The 20,055-nt window shown below is 46.5% G+C and overlaps 1 protein-coding gene across 1 annotated transcript; it reads left to right on the top strand.

Moving 5' to 3' along the window:
• Window positions 1–4,695: 4,695 nt before the first annotated feature.
• VCPIP1 (valosin containing protein interacting protein 1) lies at window positions 4,696–19,743 on the top strand. Its single transcript, XM_040545801.1, has 3 exons — window positions 4,696–7,555; window positions 12,685–12,771; window positions 15,775–19,743. The coding sequence occupies exons 1-3, from the start codon at window positions 4,867–4,869 to the stop codon at window positions 16,641–16,643; spliced, it is 3,645 nt and encodes a 1,214-aa protein (XP_040401735.1). The 5' UTR covers window positions 4,696–4,866; the 3' UTR covers window positions 16,644–19,743.
• Window positions 19,744–20,055: the final 312 nt, after the last annotated feature.

Below are 20,055 nucleotides of genomic sequence, written 5' to 3'. Positions count from 1 at the left end.
CACCAGACTGTTAGCTGGTGTAGCGCAGGCTAATGGAAGCACACAGTTGTGTACACAGTTGTATCAGAAGGCTGATAATAGTTGTCACTTCCTGACAAAACAGAGCATCTTCTAGTTCATCATCATCTGCTCCTTGGCACACTGCACTCATCTTTTCTTTCTGTTTAGATGGAAACTCCTTCACAGGACACTTCTGCCATTGCTCTTCCAAAAGCTTTCAAAGAAACAACTCCCCCTGAGAAGTAATTGCTTCCACCTGGGAATGATCCCTTCCCTGAGGGTGAAGGACAAGGAAGAGAGGGAACAGCGCTGTGTGAAGATCAAACTTAACATTTTAGACCTCGCGTCCTTGGCCAAGAATGAATGCCAGGATATTGTTCCTGGCAGTGCTCAGTCCTCATCTGCAAAGTAGCATGGTGCTGGTAATTTATCCCGCTGCTGGTAATTTATCACTCTTCTGAGTCATCGTAAGTAAATTCAACTTTGTAGTAATTGTGATCTTCAATTATGTGGTAGTTTTGAAAGTAATCTTACTTTTCCTGACTGTGACGTCACTGTTCACATTGCCTGTGACAAAGCTGTGGTTATTGCCGTGACCTCTGATATGATTTGATGCTACACTTCTGCAGGTTATCTACGAACAAGACAGATACTGTATTTCTTGAATTTTCCTCTAAGGCTGTTCAAAGGTTTAGTTACTTGCATGACCTGTGTTCAGTCACATAACACATAATTTCCTTATGCTGTTTGCCAGATACAGTGTATACAGCTTGTAAATAAATATGCATTTAACTTGCATAAATCATTACCTTGCCAGAGAACTGTGATTTTTACCAAAGATTCTGTGATAAAAGTTTTTAGCTGCAGAAGTCAGTTGGGCAATCAATCCTGATGGTAAGTCTGCATATAGCTAGAGTAATTAGGGTCAAGTCGCCATAAAAGCTAGATTCCTTTACTGAATACTATTTGTCAGTGAAATTAATGCAGGGAATAAGAAGGAGAAACGCATTTGACTTTACAGTCATAATTTAACAAGTGCTTTCATAAAAACAACTGGTTAGAGAAGTAAATAAAACATAAAAAAAAAAAATCTGTCAGTTTTGATAGTAAAAGCTAATTATTTCACCAGAATGCTACCTATTATTTAATTCAAAGTACTATTAAGCAATGACAAACGTGTTTATTTGCCATTTGTTAAGAAGTGGACTGCTCCAGAGACTGATGATGGCACAGAAAAGCTCTTAGACATTCCTTCAAAATGCAGGCTGGGTCACAACAGGATTGTCACCATCTGATGCCCTCTGAATGGTCTTCATTCTCCACGATTCCCATACAGTTTCACAGTGGACAGAAGCTTCCCTATTTGCATTTTTACTGCATTCCTTTTTCTTATGTAGGGAAGGCCAAGGAGTGAATGGGCACAGACTGTTGATTTATCCTCAGGCAAAACGCACGTTGGCAGGATTATGTACCTTGTGATGCTGCTACCCTACTGTCATACACATAAATAAGAATTAGCAGCAGGCAAGAATGAAAAGCTGTCTCACAATTTTCACCTTCTCCTCTTCAAACCTGTCCCAGATTTTGAAAGATCAGATAACAGATTACACTGTGGAATATATATATTTACACCCGCATATACATTTTCTGTGCTTGACAAATTATTGTACCTAAGAGGTAATGAACATGCTCAGCTCCACTGACTTGGCTAGAAGGTGGAAGTGCTCAGTCTGTCACAGGACCAGGCCTGGAGACATTTTTTATCTTAGAGCCTGTGATAAAGCATACAAACAGTGTTTTTTCTGTATGTATTAATCATCTTAATATTTATAACTTAAATGCCAGGTGCAAAAATCGTATATTACTTTCCACAGATTAACGAAAGTGAAACCCACTGTTTGCATTTGAAAGTGCAAGCAAAACACATTTTCTATTATTTCTACTCTGTCTAATTTTAAATCATTTTGGTGAGTACAGAATAAACAAGTCCCTGGGATGTTAACATCAGGTGTTTGCTTTACAGCAGTGGGATGACAGAGGAGGGAAGCAGCTCTCATTTTTGTCCTATTTGTAGGGCTGGGTGGCTCTGGTACTTGGCAATGCTATCGAGGGTAGCCACCTCAGTGAAGTGCTATCTTGTCTTCCACAAGTTCAGCTTTTGTCTTCCTTTATTAAAGGATAAATCACTGTCAGGAATGAATTTCAGGAGAATCTAAACAATGTGAGCCAAAAGTAACCCATCTTAAGATCTCTGCATGAATGTGCTGCCAGCCACAGTAATTAGGCTGGAAGTTGTGAATATTTTTCCCTCTCATTTTTGTTGGAAACTTTAAATAAAAAAGAATAGTTCAGTTGGAAGGGACCTACAAAGACCATTGAGTCCAACTGCCTGAACATTCAGCGCTAGCCAAATTTAAAGCATATTATTAAGGGCATTGTCCAAACACCTCTTGAACACTGACAAGCCTGGGGCATCAACCACCTCTCTAGGAAGCCTCTTCTGGTGTCTGACCACCCTCACAGTTAAGAAATTGTCCCTAATGTCCAGTCCAGTCTGAACCTGCCCTGGCGCAACTTTGTGCCGTTCCCATGCGTCCTGTCATCGCCTACCAGGGAGCAGAGGCCGGCACCTCGCTGCCCACCTCCCCACCTCAGGAAGGAGCAGGGAGCAGTGAGGTCGCCTCTTCCTCCTTTTCTCCAGACCTGACAACCCAAGTGTCCTCAGCCTCTCCTCACAGGACATGCCTTCCAGCCCTTTCACCAGCTTTGCTGCCCTACTCTGGATGCTGTCAAGGACGTTGATGTCCTTTTTATATTGTGGAGATGAGAACCACACACAATACTCAAGGTGAGGCTGCACCAATGCTAAATTTAGTGGGAGAATCACCTCTTTTGAGCAGCTGGCTGTGCTGTGTTTAATGCACCCCAAAATGCAGTTTGTCTTCTTGGCTGCCAGAGCACACTGCTGTCTTGTGTTGATCCTGCTGTTGACCAGCACCCCCAGATCCCTTTCTGCTGAGCTGCTCTCCAGGCACTCATCTCCCAGCCTGTGAAGTACCATTTCAGATGGCTTCTGGAGATAAGGTCCGTACCACCTCCGCTCCCTCATTATCTGTGTGTGTGACGCCAGCAGGCGGGATCACTGGCGCTAGCACCTCACCCTGAGGCCTCCTGTGTCTCACTATCTGCAGCTGGCAGCTGGGGCACACCTCCCATGGCCACCACTCACCCGTGGGGCAGGGCCTGGTGTAGCTGCACGGGAGTTGGCCAGGGAGGACAGGCAGGTTCAGAGATGCTTGTTGAAAAGCTCCATGGCTGGGAAGCCCTTGGGGCTCTCCCCTGTATTGGGTTTACATGGCAAGGTTTTGGTTCCAGGAGGGCTGCAGGGGTGGCCTCTGTGAGCAGAGCCCAGGAGCTGCCCCATGTCAGATCAGAGCCAGCTCCAGCCGGCTCCAAAGGGACCTGCCTCTGGCCAGCGCCAGCGACCAGTGCTGGCTGGTTGGGCCTCTGGGAGAGCAGATTTAAGGAAGGGAAAAATCTGCTGTGCAACAGCAGCTGGGAGAGAGGAGTGAGAAAATGTGAGAGAACCAGCCCTGCAGACAGCAGAGTGAGTGCGGCAGGAGGTGCTCCAGGCAGGCAGCAGCAGTTCCCCTGCGGCCTGTGGAGAGGCCCCTGGTGGAGCAGGCTGTCCCCCTGCAGCCCAGGGGTCCCACATGGAGCAGATCTCCACGCTGCAGCCCCTGGAGGAGCCCCCGGTGGAGCAGGTGGATGTGGCCTGGAGGAGGCTGCGGCCCATGGAGAGCCCCCGGTGGAGCAGGTGGATGTGGTGGGAGCTGCTACTCTTGAGGGACCCGTGCTGGAGCAGTTTGCTCCTGGGGGATGGACCCCGTGGTACGGAGCCATGTGGGAGCAGTTCTTGAGGAGCTGCTGCCTGTGGGCAGCCCCCGCAGGCTCAGTTCGGGAAGGACGGCATCCCGTGGGAGGGACCCCACGTGGAGCAGGGGCAGAGAGGGACCGTGAAGGAGCGGCGGAGACGAAGCCTCAGGGACTGACCGCAGCCCCCATTCCGTGTTCCCCTGTGCCACTTGGGGGGAGGATGCAGAAGAGGGTGTTTGAGGGGAAGGTGTTTTTAGTATGATTTTAGTTTTTCACTGCTCTAGTCTGTCATTAGTAGGCAATAAATTATATTGATCTCCCTATGCTCAGTCTGTTTTGCCTATGATGGTACGTAGTGAGTGATCTCCCAGTCCTTATCTCAACCCATGAGCCTTTTTCGATTGTATTTTCTCCTCCTGTTCCTGTGAGGAGGGGCAGCGAGGCAGCAGTGTGGCGCTGAGCTGCCCACAGGTGTGAAGCCACCCCGCCTGCCAGCCGCAGCGGTGAGGTGACGGCTGGGCCCCGCCATCCCCCCCCGCCCCAGCTGCCCCTCGGCGTCAGCGCCATGGCAGCGCCGGCGGAGCCCCACGAGCGCTCCGCACCGGCGAGCAGACTACAACTCCCACAATCCCCGCGGGGCGGCGCAGCCGGCTCCGCTCTCCCCGCCCTCCTCTCCCCGCGCCGCGCCGCACGACGGCCCTCGTAGTCCCGGCGCCCTGCCCTCTCCCGTCCCCGCCGCGGGGCCGCCCGCCCGGCCGGGACTCCCCTTCCCGACGGCCCCGGCGGCGCGGCGCCTGCGCGGCCGGCGGGGAAGTGCGAGCGGCCGTTGCGTTGCGGGCAACGGCGGCGGCGGCGCCGGCGGCTTCCGCGGCGGATGGGGGCCGGCGGGCGGCAGCGGCGGGCGGCGGCGGCGGCGGGGAGCCCGTGAGGAGGAGCCGGGCCGCGGCGGCGGGGGGGGGGAGCGGAGCGCAGCGCAGCGCGGCGCCGGAGATGTCCCAGCCCCAGCAGCAGCCGCCGCCGCCGCCGCCGTCTCCTCAGCAGCAGGCGCCGGCGCCGCCGCCGGCCGGCGGCAAGAAGCGGGAGCGGCGCATCTTCTCGGGCACCTGCCCCGAGCCCAAATGCCAGGCGCGGCTGTTCTTCCCGGCCGCCGGGCCGCAGGGCGGCGGCAGCATCGAGTGCACGGACTGCGGGCGGCGCCACGAGCAGCGGCAGCTGCTGGCCGTGGAGGAGGTGACGGACCCCGACGTGGTGCTGCACAACCTGCTGCGGAACGCCCTGCTGGGCGTCAGCCCGCCCCGCAGGAGCACGGAGCTCGTCAAAGTCATGGGGCTCTCCAACTACCACTGCAAGCTGCTGGCCCCCATCCTGGCCCGCTACGGCATGGACAAGCAGACGGGCAAGGCCAAGCTGCTGACGGAGATGAACCAGGGAGACATCTTTGACTGCTCCCTGCTGGGCGACCGCGCCTTCCTCATCGAGCCGGAGCACGTGGAAACCATCGGCTACGGCAAGGACCGCTCGGGCAGCCTCGTCTACCTGCACGACACTCTGGAGGACATCAAGAAGGCCAACAACAGCCAGGAGTGCCTCATCCCCGTCCACGTGGACGGGGACGGCCACTGCCTGGTCCACGCGGTCTCGCGGGCGCTCGTTGGCCGGGAGCTGTTCTGGCACGCGCTGCGGGAGAACCTGAAGAAGCACTTTGAGGAGAACCTGAGCCACTACAAGGCGCTCTTCCACGATTTTATCGACGCAGCCGAGTGGGAGGACATCATCAACGAGTGCGACCCCTTGTTCGTTCCTCCCGAAGGCGTGCCGATGGGCCTCAGGAACATCCACATCTTCGGCCTGGCCAACGTGCTTCACCGGCCTATCATCCTGTTAGACTCCCTGAGCGGAATGCGGAGCTCCGGGGATTATTCGGCGACATTCCTCCCTGGCCTGGTACCCCTAGAGAAGTGCATGGGGAAAGACGGCATGTTGAACAAGCCGATCTGCATTGCGTGGAGTAGTTCGGGGCGTAACCATTATATCCCTCTAGTTGGAATAAAAGGTGCTGCTTTACCTAAACTGCCTAGGAAGCTCCTTCCCAAAGCCTGGGGAGTTCCTCAAGACCTCATCAAAAAGTACATCAAGTTAGAGGAGGACGGCGGTTGCGTTATTGGAGGAGACAGAAGCCTGCAAGATAAGTACTTGATGAGGCTGGTTGCTGCCATGGAGGAGGTCTTCATGAGCAAACACGGTATTCATCCCAGTCTTGTCGCTGACGTGCATCAGTATTTCTACAGAAGGACTGGTGTCATAGGAGTCCAGCCCGAAGAAGTCACTGCAGCCGCCAAAAAAGCGGTGACGGACAACCGCCTTCACAGGTGCCTCATCTGCGGGGCCCTTTCGGAGCACCACGTGCCTCCAGAGTGGCTGGCGCCGGGCGGGAAGTTGTACAACCTGGCGAAAAGCACCCACGGGCAACTCAGGCCTGACAAAAACTACAGCTTTCCCCTCAACAGCTTGGTGTGTTCTTACAACCCTGCGAAGGACGTGCTGGTGCCCGACTACAGCCTGAGCAGTCTGACCGCTTGCAACTGGTGTCACGGCAACCTGGTGCGCCGTGTCAGAGAAGATGGGTCCGTCTCGTACTTGGACGGGGACAGAACTAACACCAGGTCCACGGGTGGCAAATGCGGCTGTGGATTCAAGCACTACTGGGAAGGTAAAGAATACGACAATCTGCCCGAAGCGTTCCCTATTACTCTGGAGTGGGGTGGAAGAGTGGTGAGAGAGACGGTCTACTGGTTCCAGTACGAAAGCGACACCTCTCTGAACAGCAACGTGTACGATGTTGCCATGAAGCTCGTTACCAAGCATTTCCCCGGGGAGTTTGGGAGCGAGATTCTTGTTCAGAAAGTTGTCAACACGATATTGCATCAAACTGCCAAAAAGAACCCCGATGATTACACCCCTGTAAATATCGACGGTGCTCACGCCCAAAGAGCTGACGAGGTGCAGCAAGGACAAGAGGCAGAGGCACAGCTTCCCACCAAAATTATTTTGACTGGACAGAAGACAAAAACTTTGCACAAGGAGGAGCTAAATATGAGCAAAACTGAAAGAACTATTCAGCAGAACATTGCAGACCAGGCTTCTGTGATGCAGAAACGGAAAAGCGAAAAATTAAAACAAGAGCATAAAGGGCAACCTAGGACTGTTTCCCCGGGGGCTGTTCGTGAGGGGCCGTCCTCTGCACCTGCTACGCCAACGAAAGCCCCGTATTCACCTACATCAACAAAAGAGAAGAAAATCCGAATAACGACCAATGATGGGAGGCAGTCGATGCTCACCCTGAAGTGCACCACCACTTTCTTGGAACTGCAGGAGAGCATAGCTAGAGAATTCAATATTCCTCCGTACTTGCAGTGCATTCGCTATGGTTTTCCTCCTAAAGAGCTTCTGCCTCCCAAAGAAGGCATGGAGAACGAACCTGTGCCTCTGCAGCACGGTGACAGAATTGCCATAGAGATCCTGAAAGGCAAGGAGGAAAGCAGCCAGCCGACTGCAGCGCACTCGGCCCATGCCGTGAAGCATGAAGACGTTGCTGTGACTAGTAAAATCTCATCGAAGGAGCTGCAAGAGCAGGTTGATAAGGAGATGTACTCTCTGTGTCTTCTAGCAACACTAATGGGTAAGGCTGGCTTCGGGTTGTGTTTTAAAATTGTGGTTTTTAAGTAGGAGATAAAATTTTACAAAACACAGCTATATACATCTGTTTTTTGCTGTAACCGTGGAGCAGGTTAGTGTCGTTACTCCTCTCTTAGAGGAACGGTTAGCGTGCTGTCCGTGATTTTCGGTGTTGTGAATTTTAAAATGTGTATATGAGGTGCTTGTTCTTTCTTTGCTATGAAAGCCTCTCTTAAAAATTGCCGTTTAGGAGTCGATGTCTTTCCTTCTCTGTCTGCCTCTCTACCTGCGCTCTCTGTTTGTTTTTCCAGCATCTCATTAAGCAGACATTTGATGTGCGTGTTGTGTGAGCTACGCACGCCCGCTTCCTACATCTCCCCCGGGTCACAGGAAAGAAATTCAGAGTAGATGTGAGAAGGGGATGTTGGCTGCTCGTCGGAAGTTTGAGGACTAAATTCTCACCCCTGCATTAGGATAAAGTCCTGGTGTTTCTCCCCACAGGGAGCTGTGTTGGTGTAAGCAGATCAATACAGCGTTGTCTCCTAAGCTAATCTGCTCGTTATGTGAAGGTCTGGGTGTTTATTTATTTATTTATATTATTTATTTATTTTTCAAGCAGGAACCATGAAAAGCATTATTTCAGAATGCAAGCAGAGGAGAAACCGAAAGAAGCTAAATGTGTATTTGAAGCCCGGCTGTAGACGTAGGGTAGCAAAGCTAAGCTTATAAATTGTCACTCGTGTAAATGCCTGGTAATAATTCAAAACTAATGAACTTTTCTCAGTTGCCTGTGGCTTTTATTCTCATATGTGGACTCAGGAGATTTGGGCCTTCACTCGCATGCCAGTCTCTTCAGATAATTACATATATTAATCTGCTGACTGACAAAAGACAGATTTTTTTGGTCTTTTTCTTTTTTTTTTTCTTCTCCTCCCCAACACGTACGACCGAACTGTGTTGCAATGACTTCTCTTTGTTAAGTTTCACCATCCCTGCTGTTACTGACAGGAAGCAGACCAGCAATTATCGTTTAGCTGCACGAACAAGTCGAATAGTCATGTTTGCAGGTTTTTTTTTTTTTTTTTTTTTTGTGGGAGTCTCCTCTTCTGCCGGAGGGATTTGGCGTGGCTGAGGCATGTGATATTGCAGAAACGAACCCATTACATAAGCCCGGAGCGACATGTCAGAAGTTCATAGTGCAGAACTTTGATTTCTCCCGAGCCCGGCTGTTTACTCCGCTATCTCTGGCACGACAGCGCGCCGAGCCGCTTGCCACCTCACCGCCCTGACGTTCGGGTTGCAGTTCCAAAGTGCAGGGAAAGGCTGGGTCGGAAAGCTCGCCTAATTCCAAGGTGAAACTAAAAGAGCGTTCAAGAAATAGGCTCGAAAATGTGGTCGCTGGCTTACAGAAACCTCGGAGGTGCTTTCAGAGTATCCTAGTGACTTCAGCCCTAAGGTGCCTCCCTTTTTGCATCTACTCACGTATAAACTGTGAGCCTTGTGCTCAAGGATCAGTTTTTGCCTTTGACTCTCCCCGCTGTGAGATTCCTCCTGTGAAGCACAGGTCAGAATAGCCTTTACCTCACCCTTCCCCGACTGTATCCATGTTGCGTTACTAATGGAACTAAAAGCGGCAGCAAATGATAAACCACCCAGCTGTAACAACCTGGGCAGCGATTGAATAAGATGCTATTTTTATGTAGCCGCTTTTCGCATCAGGGCTTCGTTTTCCTTCAACAATACTCGTGGAAAAAATCTAGGCGGTTGGCTACTTCCAATTGTTATTTTTCAGTGGGAAAACAAACCCGAAGACGTTTCCTAAGCCTTTCTTAATAGGGTTCAGGTGCCAGCTCCTCGGCCTACGTTCAGCCTTTCTGGGAAGGGAAACCTCAGTGCTTCTCAGCTAGGTTTCTCTGTTATTAAAGAAGAGTGCTGCAAAGTTTTGAGAGTCAGCTTGGCCTTCATGCTCTTGCTGTAACTTATTGTTCTTAAAAATATTCATCCAACATGGTCAGATTAGGACATGAAGAGGAGAGGTGCTGTTAAAGCAGGTTCTCTGGACCAAACTTTTTTTTCTTTTTCTTTTTTTTCCCATGCCTGTAGTTAAAGTTTGTCTTCACTGATCTAGAGCTATTAGTTCTGGATGCTTAGAAGATTTTTATTACAGAGTCTCCTCTTGGGTGGATTGATGCTTCTTTCCCATTGTAGTTACTTGGATTTTTCTCTTCTGGTCTTGGCTCGTTAACTCATTAAAATTTTAGACCATGTTATTTAATTTTTACATACGTAATTTAAAAATAACCCTTGGGTAATTAGATACTGTATTTTTTTTCTGAGCTACTTTACAAAAAACATGCATAAAATGTGAAGCTTTTACCCCTGTTTTTATTTAGCTCCAACTATACAATTCTATAAGGGAATGAGTAAAGGAATTTTAATTTCACATCGGCATAGTTTGAAGCGTTTTGTTTTTAAACTGATTTAATTACACCCAGGCAAAACCACTCTGGGTACGTGCAAGCCGAGTATGAATCTATTTTGGTTGGTTTGTTCTGCATTGATGAACTTGGCAGCTCGTGTGAAATCCAAATGGCCAGGTTTCAGTTAAACCTATTAATTGATACCAGGATTTGCTGGGATTTAAACAGCGTGTTTTAAAGCCAGCCGCAGCTCCCTGTAGCCTGTGTTTATCGGCAGAGCTTTTGGTTTGTTTAGCGCCGCCGCACGCCTCCTCTGCTGCACGCAGTGACCATCGCGGGCTGCCACTGGCACAGGTTGGTCTGCGCCCGCTCTTTCCAGGTGTGCTTGTGGGCAGGGTGCGCGGCGTTTGCTGCCCTGCCTTCCTGCTGCGGGGCTGGAGCCTGCTCCGGGGGAGTGCTGCGGTGGAAATAGTGGGGAGAACATCAGCCCTGCGGTGAGTACAGCGGCCTGAGGGAGCTTTTCATCCAGCTAAATGATCGCCCAAATCGGTTCGTGACCTGTAAATGTCTTACTGCCGTTGTAGACAGAACCAAAACGGTCAGACCCAACTGGGAACAGAGACCTGCAGACCTCAAACATAGTTCAGCTGAATTACGCGCAGTAGTTACTCCAGCCTGGGAAGCTCCAGACAATTGTTTTGGTTCTTTTTGCTGTTCCAATCTGAGACCTCTTTCTCAAAACAGCACAAGGGTTTATTTTGGTTTCTTTCTTTCTTTCTTTCAGTGGCTTTCAATGTTTTTGTTTGGTGAGCCCTGCCCACCATACTTTTCTGCCCGTGGTCCTTGCTAGTATCACATAAAAAGCTGCCTAACAGAGCTGCTTCTCCGGTGCAAGGCTTGACAAAGCATGCCTGAGGCTGTAAAACTGGACTTTTACTAAAAGCCTGGTGGTGGCCTTGTGGGAGGGATGGGAACCCTTCAAATAAGAGCGGACTGCTAAATGCAGCAGCGTGGGGGTCCTTAAATAGGGTCAGCCACTGCGTGGCTGCTGGCTGTGGCCAGAAAATAAGAAAGAGTGGTAGGTGGCTTCTCTGCTGGATTTTCTTGCTGGGAAGTGAATGCCTGATGACCAGACCAGTGTGTCATTTTAGTGCTCGGTCAAAGCCGTGAGCTTGATGTGCAAATGAATGGAAGGAAGCAGCATGCCTGTGGTTTAATGAGTGCGTTTACAGTGAACCGGATTACGTAGGGCTCCTGTCTTTAGGTGTCTAAAGAGAGAACACGAAGATGTGCCGTTCCCTGTTACGGAGAACGGGGACTTGAAGAACACCTGGAGCGGGGAGGCGGCCGACAGCATCCTTCTGGCGGGGCACAGACGAGCAGGGCAGCGAGCAGGCGGGGAAGGGGCACGGGGCAGCTGGGGAACGGCACGAAGGCTTTCAGAGCGGGCGGTGCCACGTAAAGCCACTGTCATGGGGTCGGCCGTTCTCCTCCCCGAGGGGTGGCGTACCTGGTGGGTTACGCAGTGCAGGCACAGGAGGGCTTTGTTCAGTGGGTGTGTAAGCTGCTAAAAATAACTCTGTGCTTTTATTTTGCTCTTAAGAGCAAGCGAAGAAATATTGGTGGGCAGTACTTTGCAGCCTCACGCTTTCCAGCTATCTCTGTCCCAGTTAACTTTAGCTGATGATTCACGTTCTCCAGTTTTAACAGAACAGTGAGAGAAATGGCTGTGGAGATTGTAACGATGAAAGAAGGCTGCAATTTCCACCTCAGTACTATCCCTGAAGGTTTGACGTGACGTGTGGGGGAGAACATTCATTTTTTAAGGAAAATGTGAATGCCCAGTAATTGTTTCTGCATTGTTAGTAGTTTTTGTTTGCGCGGCTCTGTCAGCTACACCACGTGCCACTGCTAGGAAGCAGGTGAGTGGTTAGCAGAATGAGGAGCAGCACGCCTGAGGATGTAGCAGGTGCTCTGTTAGCTCGCTGGTACTGTCCTTGTAACTCCTTTTCTCTGTTCTTTACCTTCCTTAACATAATCCTGGGGTGGGGGGGCTGCTGTTTTTGTTTTGTCTGTTAACCCCTCAGCAGCATTTCAGGTTGTCACATTTCAATGCCATTTCTGGCGTCTTTGAAAAAGGCCAGTTCCAGGGGGCTGCTGGGCCCCAGCGCCGGCATTTCACTGCTGAGCCTTAAGAAGAGGAAGGGGGAAGGAGGTAGGGACCTGACTTCTGCGCAGCTGCCTGCACGGGGGCTCGTGCTGCAGCGTGAAGCCCGCTGTATGGCCGCTGTGACACTAAGACCCCGTCTGGGGAAAGGTGTAGGGATACAGAATTGAGGCTTTAACGCACAAGGATACGTGCCTGAATTGTGGAAGAGTGTCAGTCATCTCCTAGTGTAAGCATGTGATTAGAGGGGAGAGGAGATTTGGGTGTACGGCCTGGCAAAGAACCGTGAGCTGCAGCTTGGATCACATCAAATTTGGGAACCGTTGTACTGGAGCACGTCGGATATTTAATGCAGACTATGGGATGTTTTCCTGAAAGTTGCCCAGTGTCCTAGGTTCCTGTTCTACAAATAAGCAATCAGAAGTCAAATTCTTAATTGCATTTAAGAGAGTGACAATTTATTCCAAGGAGTTACATTTTTCAGCTGTTGTCTGTGATGTTAAAATAGGAGTGCTTAATTCTCACGATTGTGTTTGATTTTTATAGGAGAAGATGTTTGGTCTTATGCAAAGGGGCTTCCTCAGTTGTTTCAGCAGGGTGGAGTGTTCTACAGCATCATGAAGAAAACCACAGGTATTTTTTTGTTTTTGTTGCTCTTTCTTCCTTTGTTTTCAAACCTTTAAAATTGTAAATTGGTCTTGAGTCACTTGTAAGCATAAACATACTTTATTTTATTAGCATGGTACACCTTTAATTTTCATAACATTGTAGAGCTCCCCGTACTCCCTCAGAGCCTCTTGTAACACTGGGGAATCAGATTACGACTAGTTCATTCAGCTTAAATATGTTCTTCTGAAATCTTCTCTGTAGCCATACATCTCCATATAAACTTCCTGACTAGAACAAACAACTTCAATAAGTCAGCTGTGGTTTGGTTTTTGTTTGTTTTTCCTACTGGAAAGATCAAACAAAGAGAAAATTACAGGACCTATTTCTATTATACTTTAAAACACTCGCTGAACAAGGAGTTCATCTTTCTACTGTGTCTTAGTAGGTGTTTTATACAGGGCTACTGCGTGTTTTAAATGGTTGGTTAAATTTGTTTTTGATATTCCTAAGATTGTTGTTCAAAAGCGAAGTTACCCATCCCCTTTTCATGTTGATAAATATCTCATCTTGGACTATGTGTGGAATAAGCAAGCAAGCAATTCAAGAATATTTGATTTTTAGATGGCTTTTACAATACTGCCTACAAAGAATAACGTCTGATTCTTCATAAAACGTGCTATTGAGTTATTTTCTCTCACTTAGAGTCTGTTTTCTTGTTGAAGTCTTTGCATTCACAGCTTAGCTCCTGTGGTTTCATCTATAATAATACTTCCTTTGCCACTTTCCTAGTGTTTGATTTCCTAAGCAGTTTTATCAACTTATCCTTGATTATTTTTTAGTTTATTATCAACTGTTTTAATACATCCTTTCTTTTATGTTTGCAATAACTAAAATGTGTGGCATACTTAATGCACGTTACCTGTCACTGAATTATTAGCCTGGGGAACAGATTAGGCATGCGAGTGTCTTACAGCAGATCTGCTTCATTTTAGTTTTCATCCTTTTACTGTGCTCGTACAGTGAAGACTGCTGTGTTGTTTGTGGCAAGTGAATTATTTTTAAATGATGCCCAATGGAAAGGACGTTCTGGACTGATAAATGACTAGCTGGAGCTGAGAGCCTAAAATGAATATGAGAGACTTTAACCCAGCTGGTCATTAACTCAGAAAATGCCTGGTTTAAAGTATTTTGCCAACTGACAATGTAGGAGCTGAGGCTGGGGGAGATGCCATTCTGATTTGATTCTGATTTGCCTTTCTGTATGTGTAGGTATTTTACCTCCTAGCTTAGTGGGTAGAATTACAATTTCACCATTAGCAAACTCGTATGATTTTAGCATTTTATGAACTACTAAACTTCCACATCAATTATTGTACAACAGTTTTTTTTCACGTGAAGAAGCTCCTTACATATTTGTAATATTTGAATTAACGCAGCTATTATACTGAACATTTGAAGCAAAGCTTTCCATCAGGTGTAGTTACTATTAATCAATTGAAATTTGATTTAGCGGATTGTCTGAGATCTCATTTGGACTTCAAGATCACATTTTCAAAGGCAGGTTTTGTCTCTGATAGAAGCGCTTGCAGCACTCTCTTCTGCAAGCGAAGGTTGAGCTGGTAGATTATGTAGTTAAATTTTGTTCTTCAGGCTAAGTTAGACAGGTGTTTGGGGTTAACTTTTGTTCTGTAGCATGGTTTGGCTGGTTGGTTATCAGTTCCCATGGATATGTAAAGAAAGGAGCTGCGTGTCTGAAGTTGTTGAAATGAAGAATATCTCATCTGTAGGTTCTCTGCAGCTGTAGGAGTGTGAATCGGAAGCCCTGGAGGCTGAATGAGTTTGGTCACTTGGTTCATCGTTATAAAAACCGTTTAATAACGTATCAAATTATTTGAGTGGCCTTTTTGTTGATGCCTAGAATACTTGTTTTGACTGCATTGTATTTGATAACATAGAAGAAGGATTTAGGTGTCATCTTTCTTCCCTTCTCTGTAACTTCTGGTATTTTTCTTGAGGAATTGTAAGAGAATATGAGGAAAATCCCTTGACTTTACCCATTCCCTGCACTTTGTTTTTTTAAAGTGCCTCATCTGTTTTTCTTGTTGTTGTAGCTCTCATTTCATAGCTGATAGAACTGAAGTGAAGAGAGTTGTGGCAGCCAAGTTTTCTTCTGCAGACAGCTTTTAACTCATAGAAACCATTGTCACTAAAATGATGCCTTACTGCTTATACCACTGTCCGCATGGGACAGAGATGAGAGTTATTTTGTAATTTATGACCAAAAAAATAGAAAGCTGATTGTTCCCTTTTTTGACACAGAGTGGCTTCAGAACTTAAATTTGCCTGGTGAGCTCTGACGGCAGATCTATCAAATCACAAGTAGATTAATGAAACAAACAGCTAATCACAAATATTACGTCTCATGTTTATTTTGTAAAGGTTGATACTTACAATGCCTAGGGCTACTAAACATAGTAACCTTGAAATATTTTTGTTTATCCACTTTCTCTCTGAGAAGATAAGCACTAGGAAATATGAACATCCTTAGATTTAACTGCAGTTGCGCACACTGAAATCCTACTATTTTAACCAGTATGGGAGAGGTCTTAAACTTCTCCAGAAGCACAGTAATTTGAAATGTGCTCTCTGCTCTTTAAATGCTTTCTGTGGGTGGGTTTTTTGTTTGTTTGTTTTTTGGCTGGAGGGGAAGGTTAGGGTGGTGGTGGGGTTTGGCTTTCTTTGTGTTACTGCAGGCATGTGCTGCTTCTTCAACTTCTGTTGTGTTAGAACTGCAAGCCCTACCAAGGGGGTTATTTTATTTAGTGGAGCTACAATCCTGGCAGTTCAACAGAATCACCACAGAAGGCAGCAATGTCTTAGGGGTATACCGTGGGTGGTATCTTAAGGCATACAAGCCTAAATTGTTTTTCTCCCATAGTAAAAAGTTTAAATGTGTTTCTTTTTACATCTTTGATGCAATAATTCTAAATCTGCTAGCATTTTGAATAACTTTTTCAATCTTTATAGGTTTGGCTGACGGCAAACACTGTACTTTTCCGCATCTGCCTGGTAAAAACTTTGTGTACAATGCAGCAGAAGATCGATTGGAGCTGTGTGTGGATGCTGCTGGGCACTTTCCCATCGGTCCTGATGTTGAAGACTTAGTTAAAGAGGCCTTAAGTCAAGTGCGTGCCGAAGCTACTTCGAGGAGCAGGGAAGCAAGCCCTTCGCATGGAATGCTGAAGCTGGGTAGTGGTGGAGTAGTGAAAAAGAAATCCGAACAACTGCATAACATAACTGCATTTCAAGGCAAGGGCCACTCCCTAGGAACTGCATCTAGTAGTCAACAACATGATCAAAGAGCCAGGGAAACACCACTCTTAAGAAAGCATAGCACAGAAACGGACTTCAGTCCTGCTAAAATTGAGCCTTCTGCATTCACAGCTGCTTCTGGTAACAGTGAGCTTATCCGAATAGCTCCTGGAGTTGTGACGATGAGAGACAGCAGGCAGCTTGACCCTACTTTGATTGAGGCACAGAGAAAAAAGTTGCAGGAGATGGTCTCTTCTATTCAGGCTTCAATGGATAGACATTTGCGGGATCAGAATACAGAGCAGTCAGCATCAGTTGATGTCTCTCAAAGAAAAGTAGAGGCAGTGAGTTCAACTGCTAAAACTGGGAGCTTCCAGGCTGGCTTACCCGAGTCGTTTTCTGCACCAGGTGGTACTGAACACTTGAATACTGAATCAACTGATGGTAACATGGTGAATTCTGTGGGAGCAACTTTCCCTGCGAGGTCTAAAGCACAAAAGGGAAATTCTGTTGAGGAGCTTGAGGAGATGGATAGTCAAGATGCAGGAATTACTAATGTTACTGAGCCAATGGATCACTCTTGATAGGTTAAAATCTAATAAGGGTAGAAGAAATTACTGTTCAAATGTAATGTTTATTGGCTGGGCCACACAAAGTGATTAGTTATTAAATCTTGTATGTATGTCAAAGATTATATCATCTTATTCAGTGCATGATAAGCAAGTGTGTGATTGGCAATAGCTTTTAATATTACCATACTGCTACCCAGGCTGGCTCTGTTACCTGTAAATTAGTTATTAGGAAATGCACTGAGATGAATATCTGCTGTAATGTGGGTTACTGAAAGTTCTTTGTAATTTTTAATTCTGTATAAGTCTTAAAATTTAAGCCCATGCAAGGTTCTTACCACGCTAGTTTAAGGTTACTGGAAAGGCTAAACCAGGCAAAACTAGAAACTTGACAAGGTTAATCCTGTCCCAGGTACTTAGTTCCACTCAAAAGTACGCCATAAACACGAACTACACATAAACTTCAAAAAACAACTGAAACTAAACTTGTGCTAAATTTTACAACGTGGCATACACAGTACTTTAATTACACTGGCACTTCCTCAGATTTAAATTTTTTTTCATTCATACAGCTGTATACGCTTGTCAGAAATCTTGGAATAAGTGACTGTAGTAAACTCTCTAATTTCTGCGTATAGTCAGTTTGAGCAAGTTAGAAAAAAAGTGTATGATGAAGATAAAGTGAATGTGGTGTGGTTATGCATGGCTGTCTGAGCCAACACAACCATTTTGGTGCTCTGTTAGTAAGTGATAGCGTGTTTGTATTTCCTCCCAAATATTGAGCTGGTTCAGATGTTGTGCAACTTTCAATACAACTACAGGAGAGAAGAAGTTGGCAATTGTAAGGAATAGCAAATGTTCATTAGCAAATCCATTTCTCTTAAAAAGCTTTGATTACTAGTATTGGTCAGTAATGGAAAAAAAAAAAAAGGCAAATAATAGCTGTCCTCAGAGCAAATTAGCATGTTATTGGAGGGAAACAACTCTAACCTAAATTCTCCTCAAGTGTTCAGTAATAATTGAGCTTTTGGAAGCTCCCTGTTTCCTCAGTGGAAGCAAGGACTGCGTGCTGTTCCATTGTCCGTAAAGTCTGCAAAGACTGCCCACCTCTCTTAGCTTCACTTCAGTTTGTGATGCAGGGAAACCTGCATCAGTGCTAATGCAGCTGGTATCCACTTAGGTAGCATGTTCATCAGAGCTGCAGTGCTAGTTTTTAAGAGGGAGCCGTCGTGCTTGCTCCCCAAGGACGGAACGTTTATCTGATATTGCACTTTGCTTCCTATCTTCATAGTCAGACTTAAGTGCACTATTGTTGCTTCCTCTAATGGCAAAATAACACTGAGTGGATGAAAGATGTTAATACAGCTTCAAAGGAATTAAGAGCATTTAAATATTGAAGTCAGTGTTTGTGCACACGTGGGTTTTTACCAGTTCACAAATGTTGTTTGTATTGTATATGTTTGTATTCGGAAAAGTCTCCACTTTTTACATTTCTAATCACTTAAACAGTTCTAGACGTTAGTACGAGAAAATGTCCCATGGGGGAGGATTTTATTTTTGTATGTAAAAACTAACTGAAGCAAATCACTTAAAGAATAAGCCCTCATTTTTGTCAAAGTCAATTTAAATTCCCCTGCTGATTAACTTCTTATGCGGAGGGAATAAACCTTTAACCATTTAGTCCACTACTTATAGGTAAAATGTAAGAATCACCTTTTCACAAATAAAAATTTTAAGATCTCAAATTGCAAACCTGTGAGTTAGGACTTGGCAGCTTGGAGCGCATGAAGTAATTTGGCACACCAGAACCGACCTTGCTGATGCATTGATTAACTGGCAGAGCTTATTCAGTGAGAAACAGGATGCACATGCAGCAGCTGGAAGCCTGCCACGACTTCTGAAAACATTTAGTCTCCCATGAATCAGCCTAGCTGTCTGAAGGCTACTTCTATATATAAAATGTTGAGGATTGTGCTTTGTCACAGCGTGAGGTTTAGGGGGGTATAGCAGGGGCATGTTCCTGGGACGGAGCTCAGGTGAGGAGAGGCTAAGGGGGAGGCATCGCCTGGATCTCTTGCATTCTAGATAAGATAGCTATCACTTAGATGTTTTTAACATTTCCTTTAGAAAAGTCTTCCTTGGCTGGAAAAAAACTGTGTATATGAGAGAATTTTAACTTTGAAATAAATTGAAGTATTTATTGCACATCATCCTTACTCCAAGGAAAGACGCTTACTTTGATGCCTTTGTGGTAAGAGTGCGGAAGTTTGTGTGCCTTTGACTGTGTAAAGAGGAAGACTTGGTTTGATTTTGACACACTTCCTATTTCAGCAGTAATTTGACATTTTCCTTTCTTAACTAAATAGAAGTAGGCACGGATAATAGCTCGCTTTCGCTCTCCCTTAGTGTCTTCTCTGGGATCCACTCACACCGTGCAGATCAGAACTCTCCAGTTCCCAAAACCAAATGGTCTCAAACGGTGTCAAAATCACAAGATGATTTGATGTGAGCTCCTCTGGTCTGACGTAGGCTGGTGCGTATTTTTGGTGCAGTGTTCTTCTTTCACGTGGCTTTCTCATGCATTTAAATACCAGCTTTTCTGAGAAAGATGGCTTTTGGTACTCTCAAGGAAGGCTAAGCTGCACCTACCTGCTGGCACGATGTGTAACTGTACAGGAGAAGTGAAATAAAGAACATCCAAGCGGAAGTTTGAGCAGATGTTTCGTTTGATTGCTACCAGTGGATGCAGTTGTGAGTTGAGGTAAATCAGCGTGCCTGTCGTGAGCACCCGTGTGCCTGTCAGGTTGCCCTCTTAGGCAGGAAGGTGGTGGTGGGGTACAAGGGCAGGGAAGGCTCGTTGTGGGTGTGAACCCCGTGAACAGGGCATCTCAGGTGGTGCAGAGAGTGCACCTTTCTCACAAACAACGGAAAACAACCAGCCCAGCTTCTTGCTTCTGGAGTTAGGCTGGGCTGCTGAGCTCCTTCTGAGCACCTGCCTTCATTGCTTTCTTGTCTAGGGGCCAGCCACCTTCTAACACAGCGCCTCATGACAAAGACGACTTAAATTACTTGAAAATCATAAACGTGACTACGGCTTTGGAGGTGTAACCTAAGTGAGGGGTGATTACTGAGGAATACAGGCCTGGTACAAAAAGAAAAAAAGAGCTCGATTCTCGATGAGCATATGGGAAGCCTCAGGAGAACAGATCCATTTTCCAGGCAAACGCAAGGTTTTTACTACTAAAATGTTTGGCTGGTTAGTAAGGTTGACTTCTTGATACTGCTGTTGGTCTGAGAATTGGCTGAATTTCAGTGAGGGAAAAAGAAATTTTTCAAATGAAGTAATATAAGTGTATTTGGGGCGTGTTCACTGTGACAGACACAAAACAGCAATGTGTATTGTTGGCTTTGTGAATCCCATGTAGTT

This window comes from Cygnus olor, chromosome 2 (assembly GCF_009769625.2).
Source record: "Cygnus olor isolate bCygOlo1 chromosome 2, bCygOlo1.pri.v2, whole genome shotgun sequence".
Classification (NCBI taxonomy): Eukaryota; Metazoa; Chordata; class Aves; order Anseriformes; family Anatidae; genus Cygnus; species Cygnus olor.
Note: the sequence above shows the minus strand (reverse complement) of the source record. Positions and strands in the feature narration are given on the sequence as shown.

Excerpts from the sequence above, each read along its gene's own strand:
- VCPIP1 (XM_040545801.1), top strand. The coding sequence starts at position 4,867 with ATGTCCCAGCCCCAGCAGCAGCCGCCGCCGCCGCCGCCGTCTCCTCAG. Across the intron at positions 7,556-12,684 it reads TCTTCTAGCAACACTAATGG|GAGAAGATGTTTGGTCTTAT; the intron begins GTAAGGCTGGCT and ends TGATTTTTATAG. Across the intron at positions 12,772-15,774 it reads CATCATGAAGAAAACCACAG|GTTTGGCTGACGGCAAACAC; the intron begins GTATTTTTTTGT and ends CAATCTTTATAG.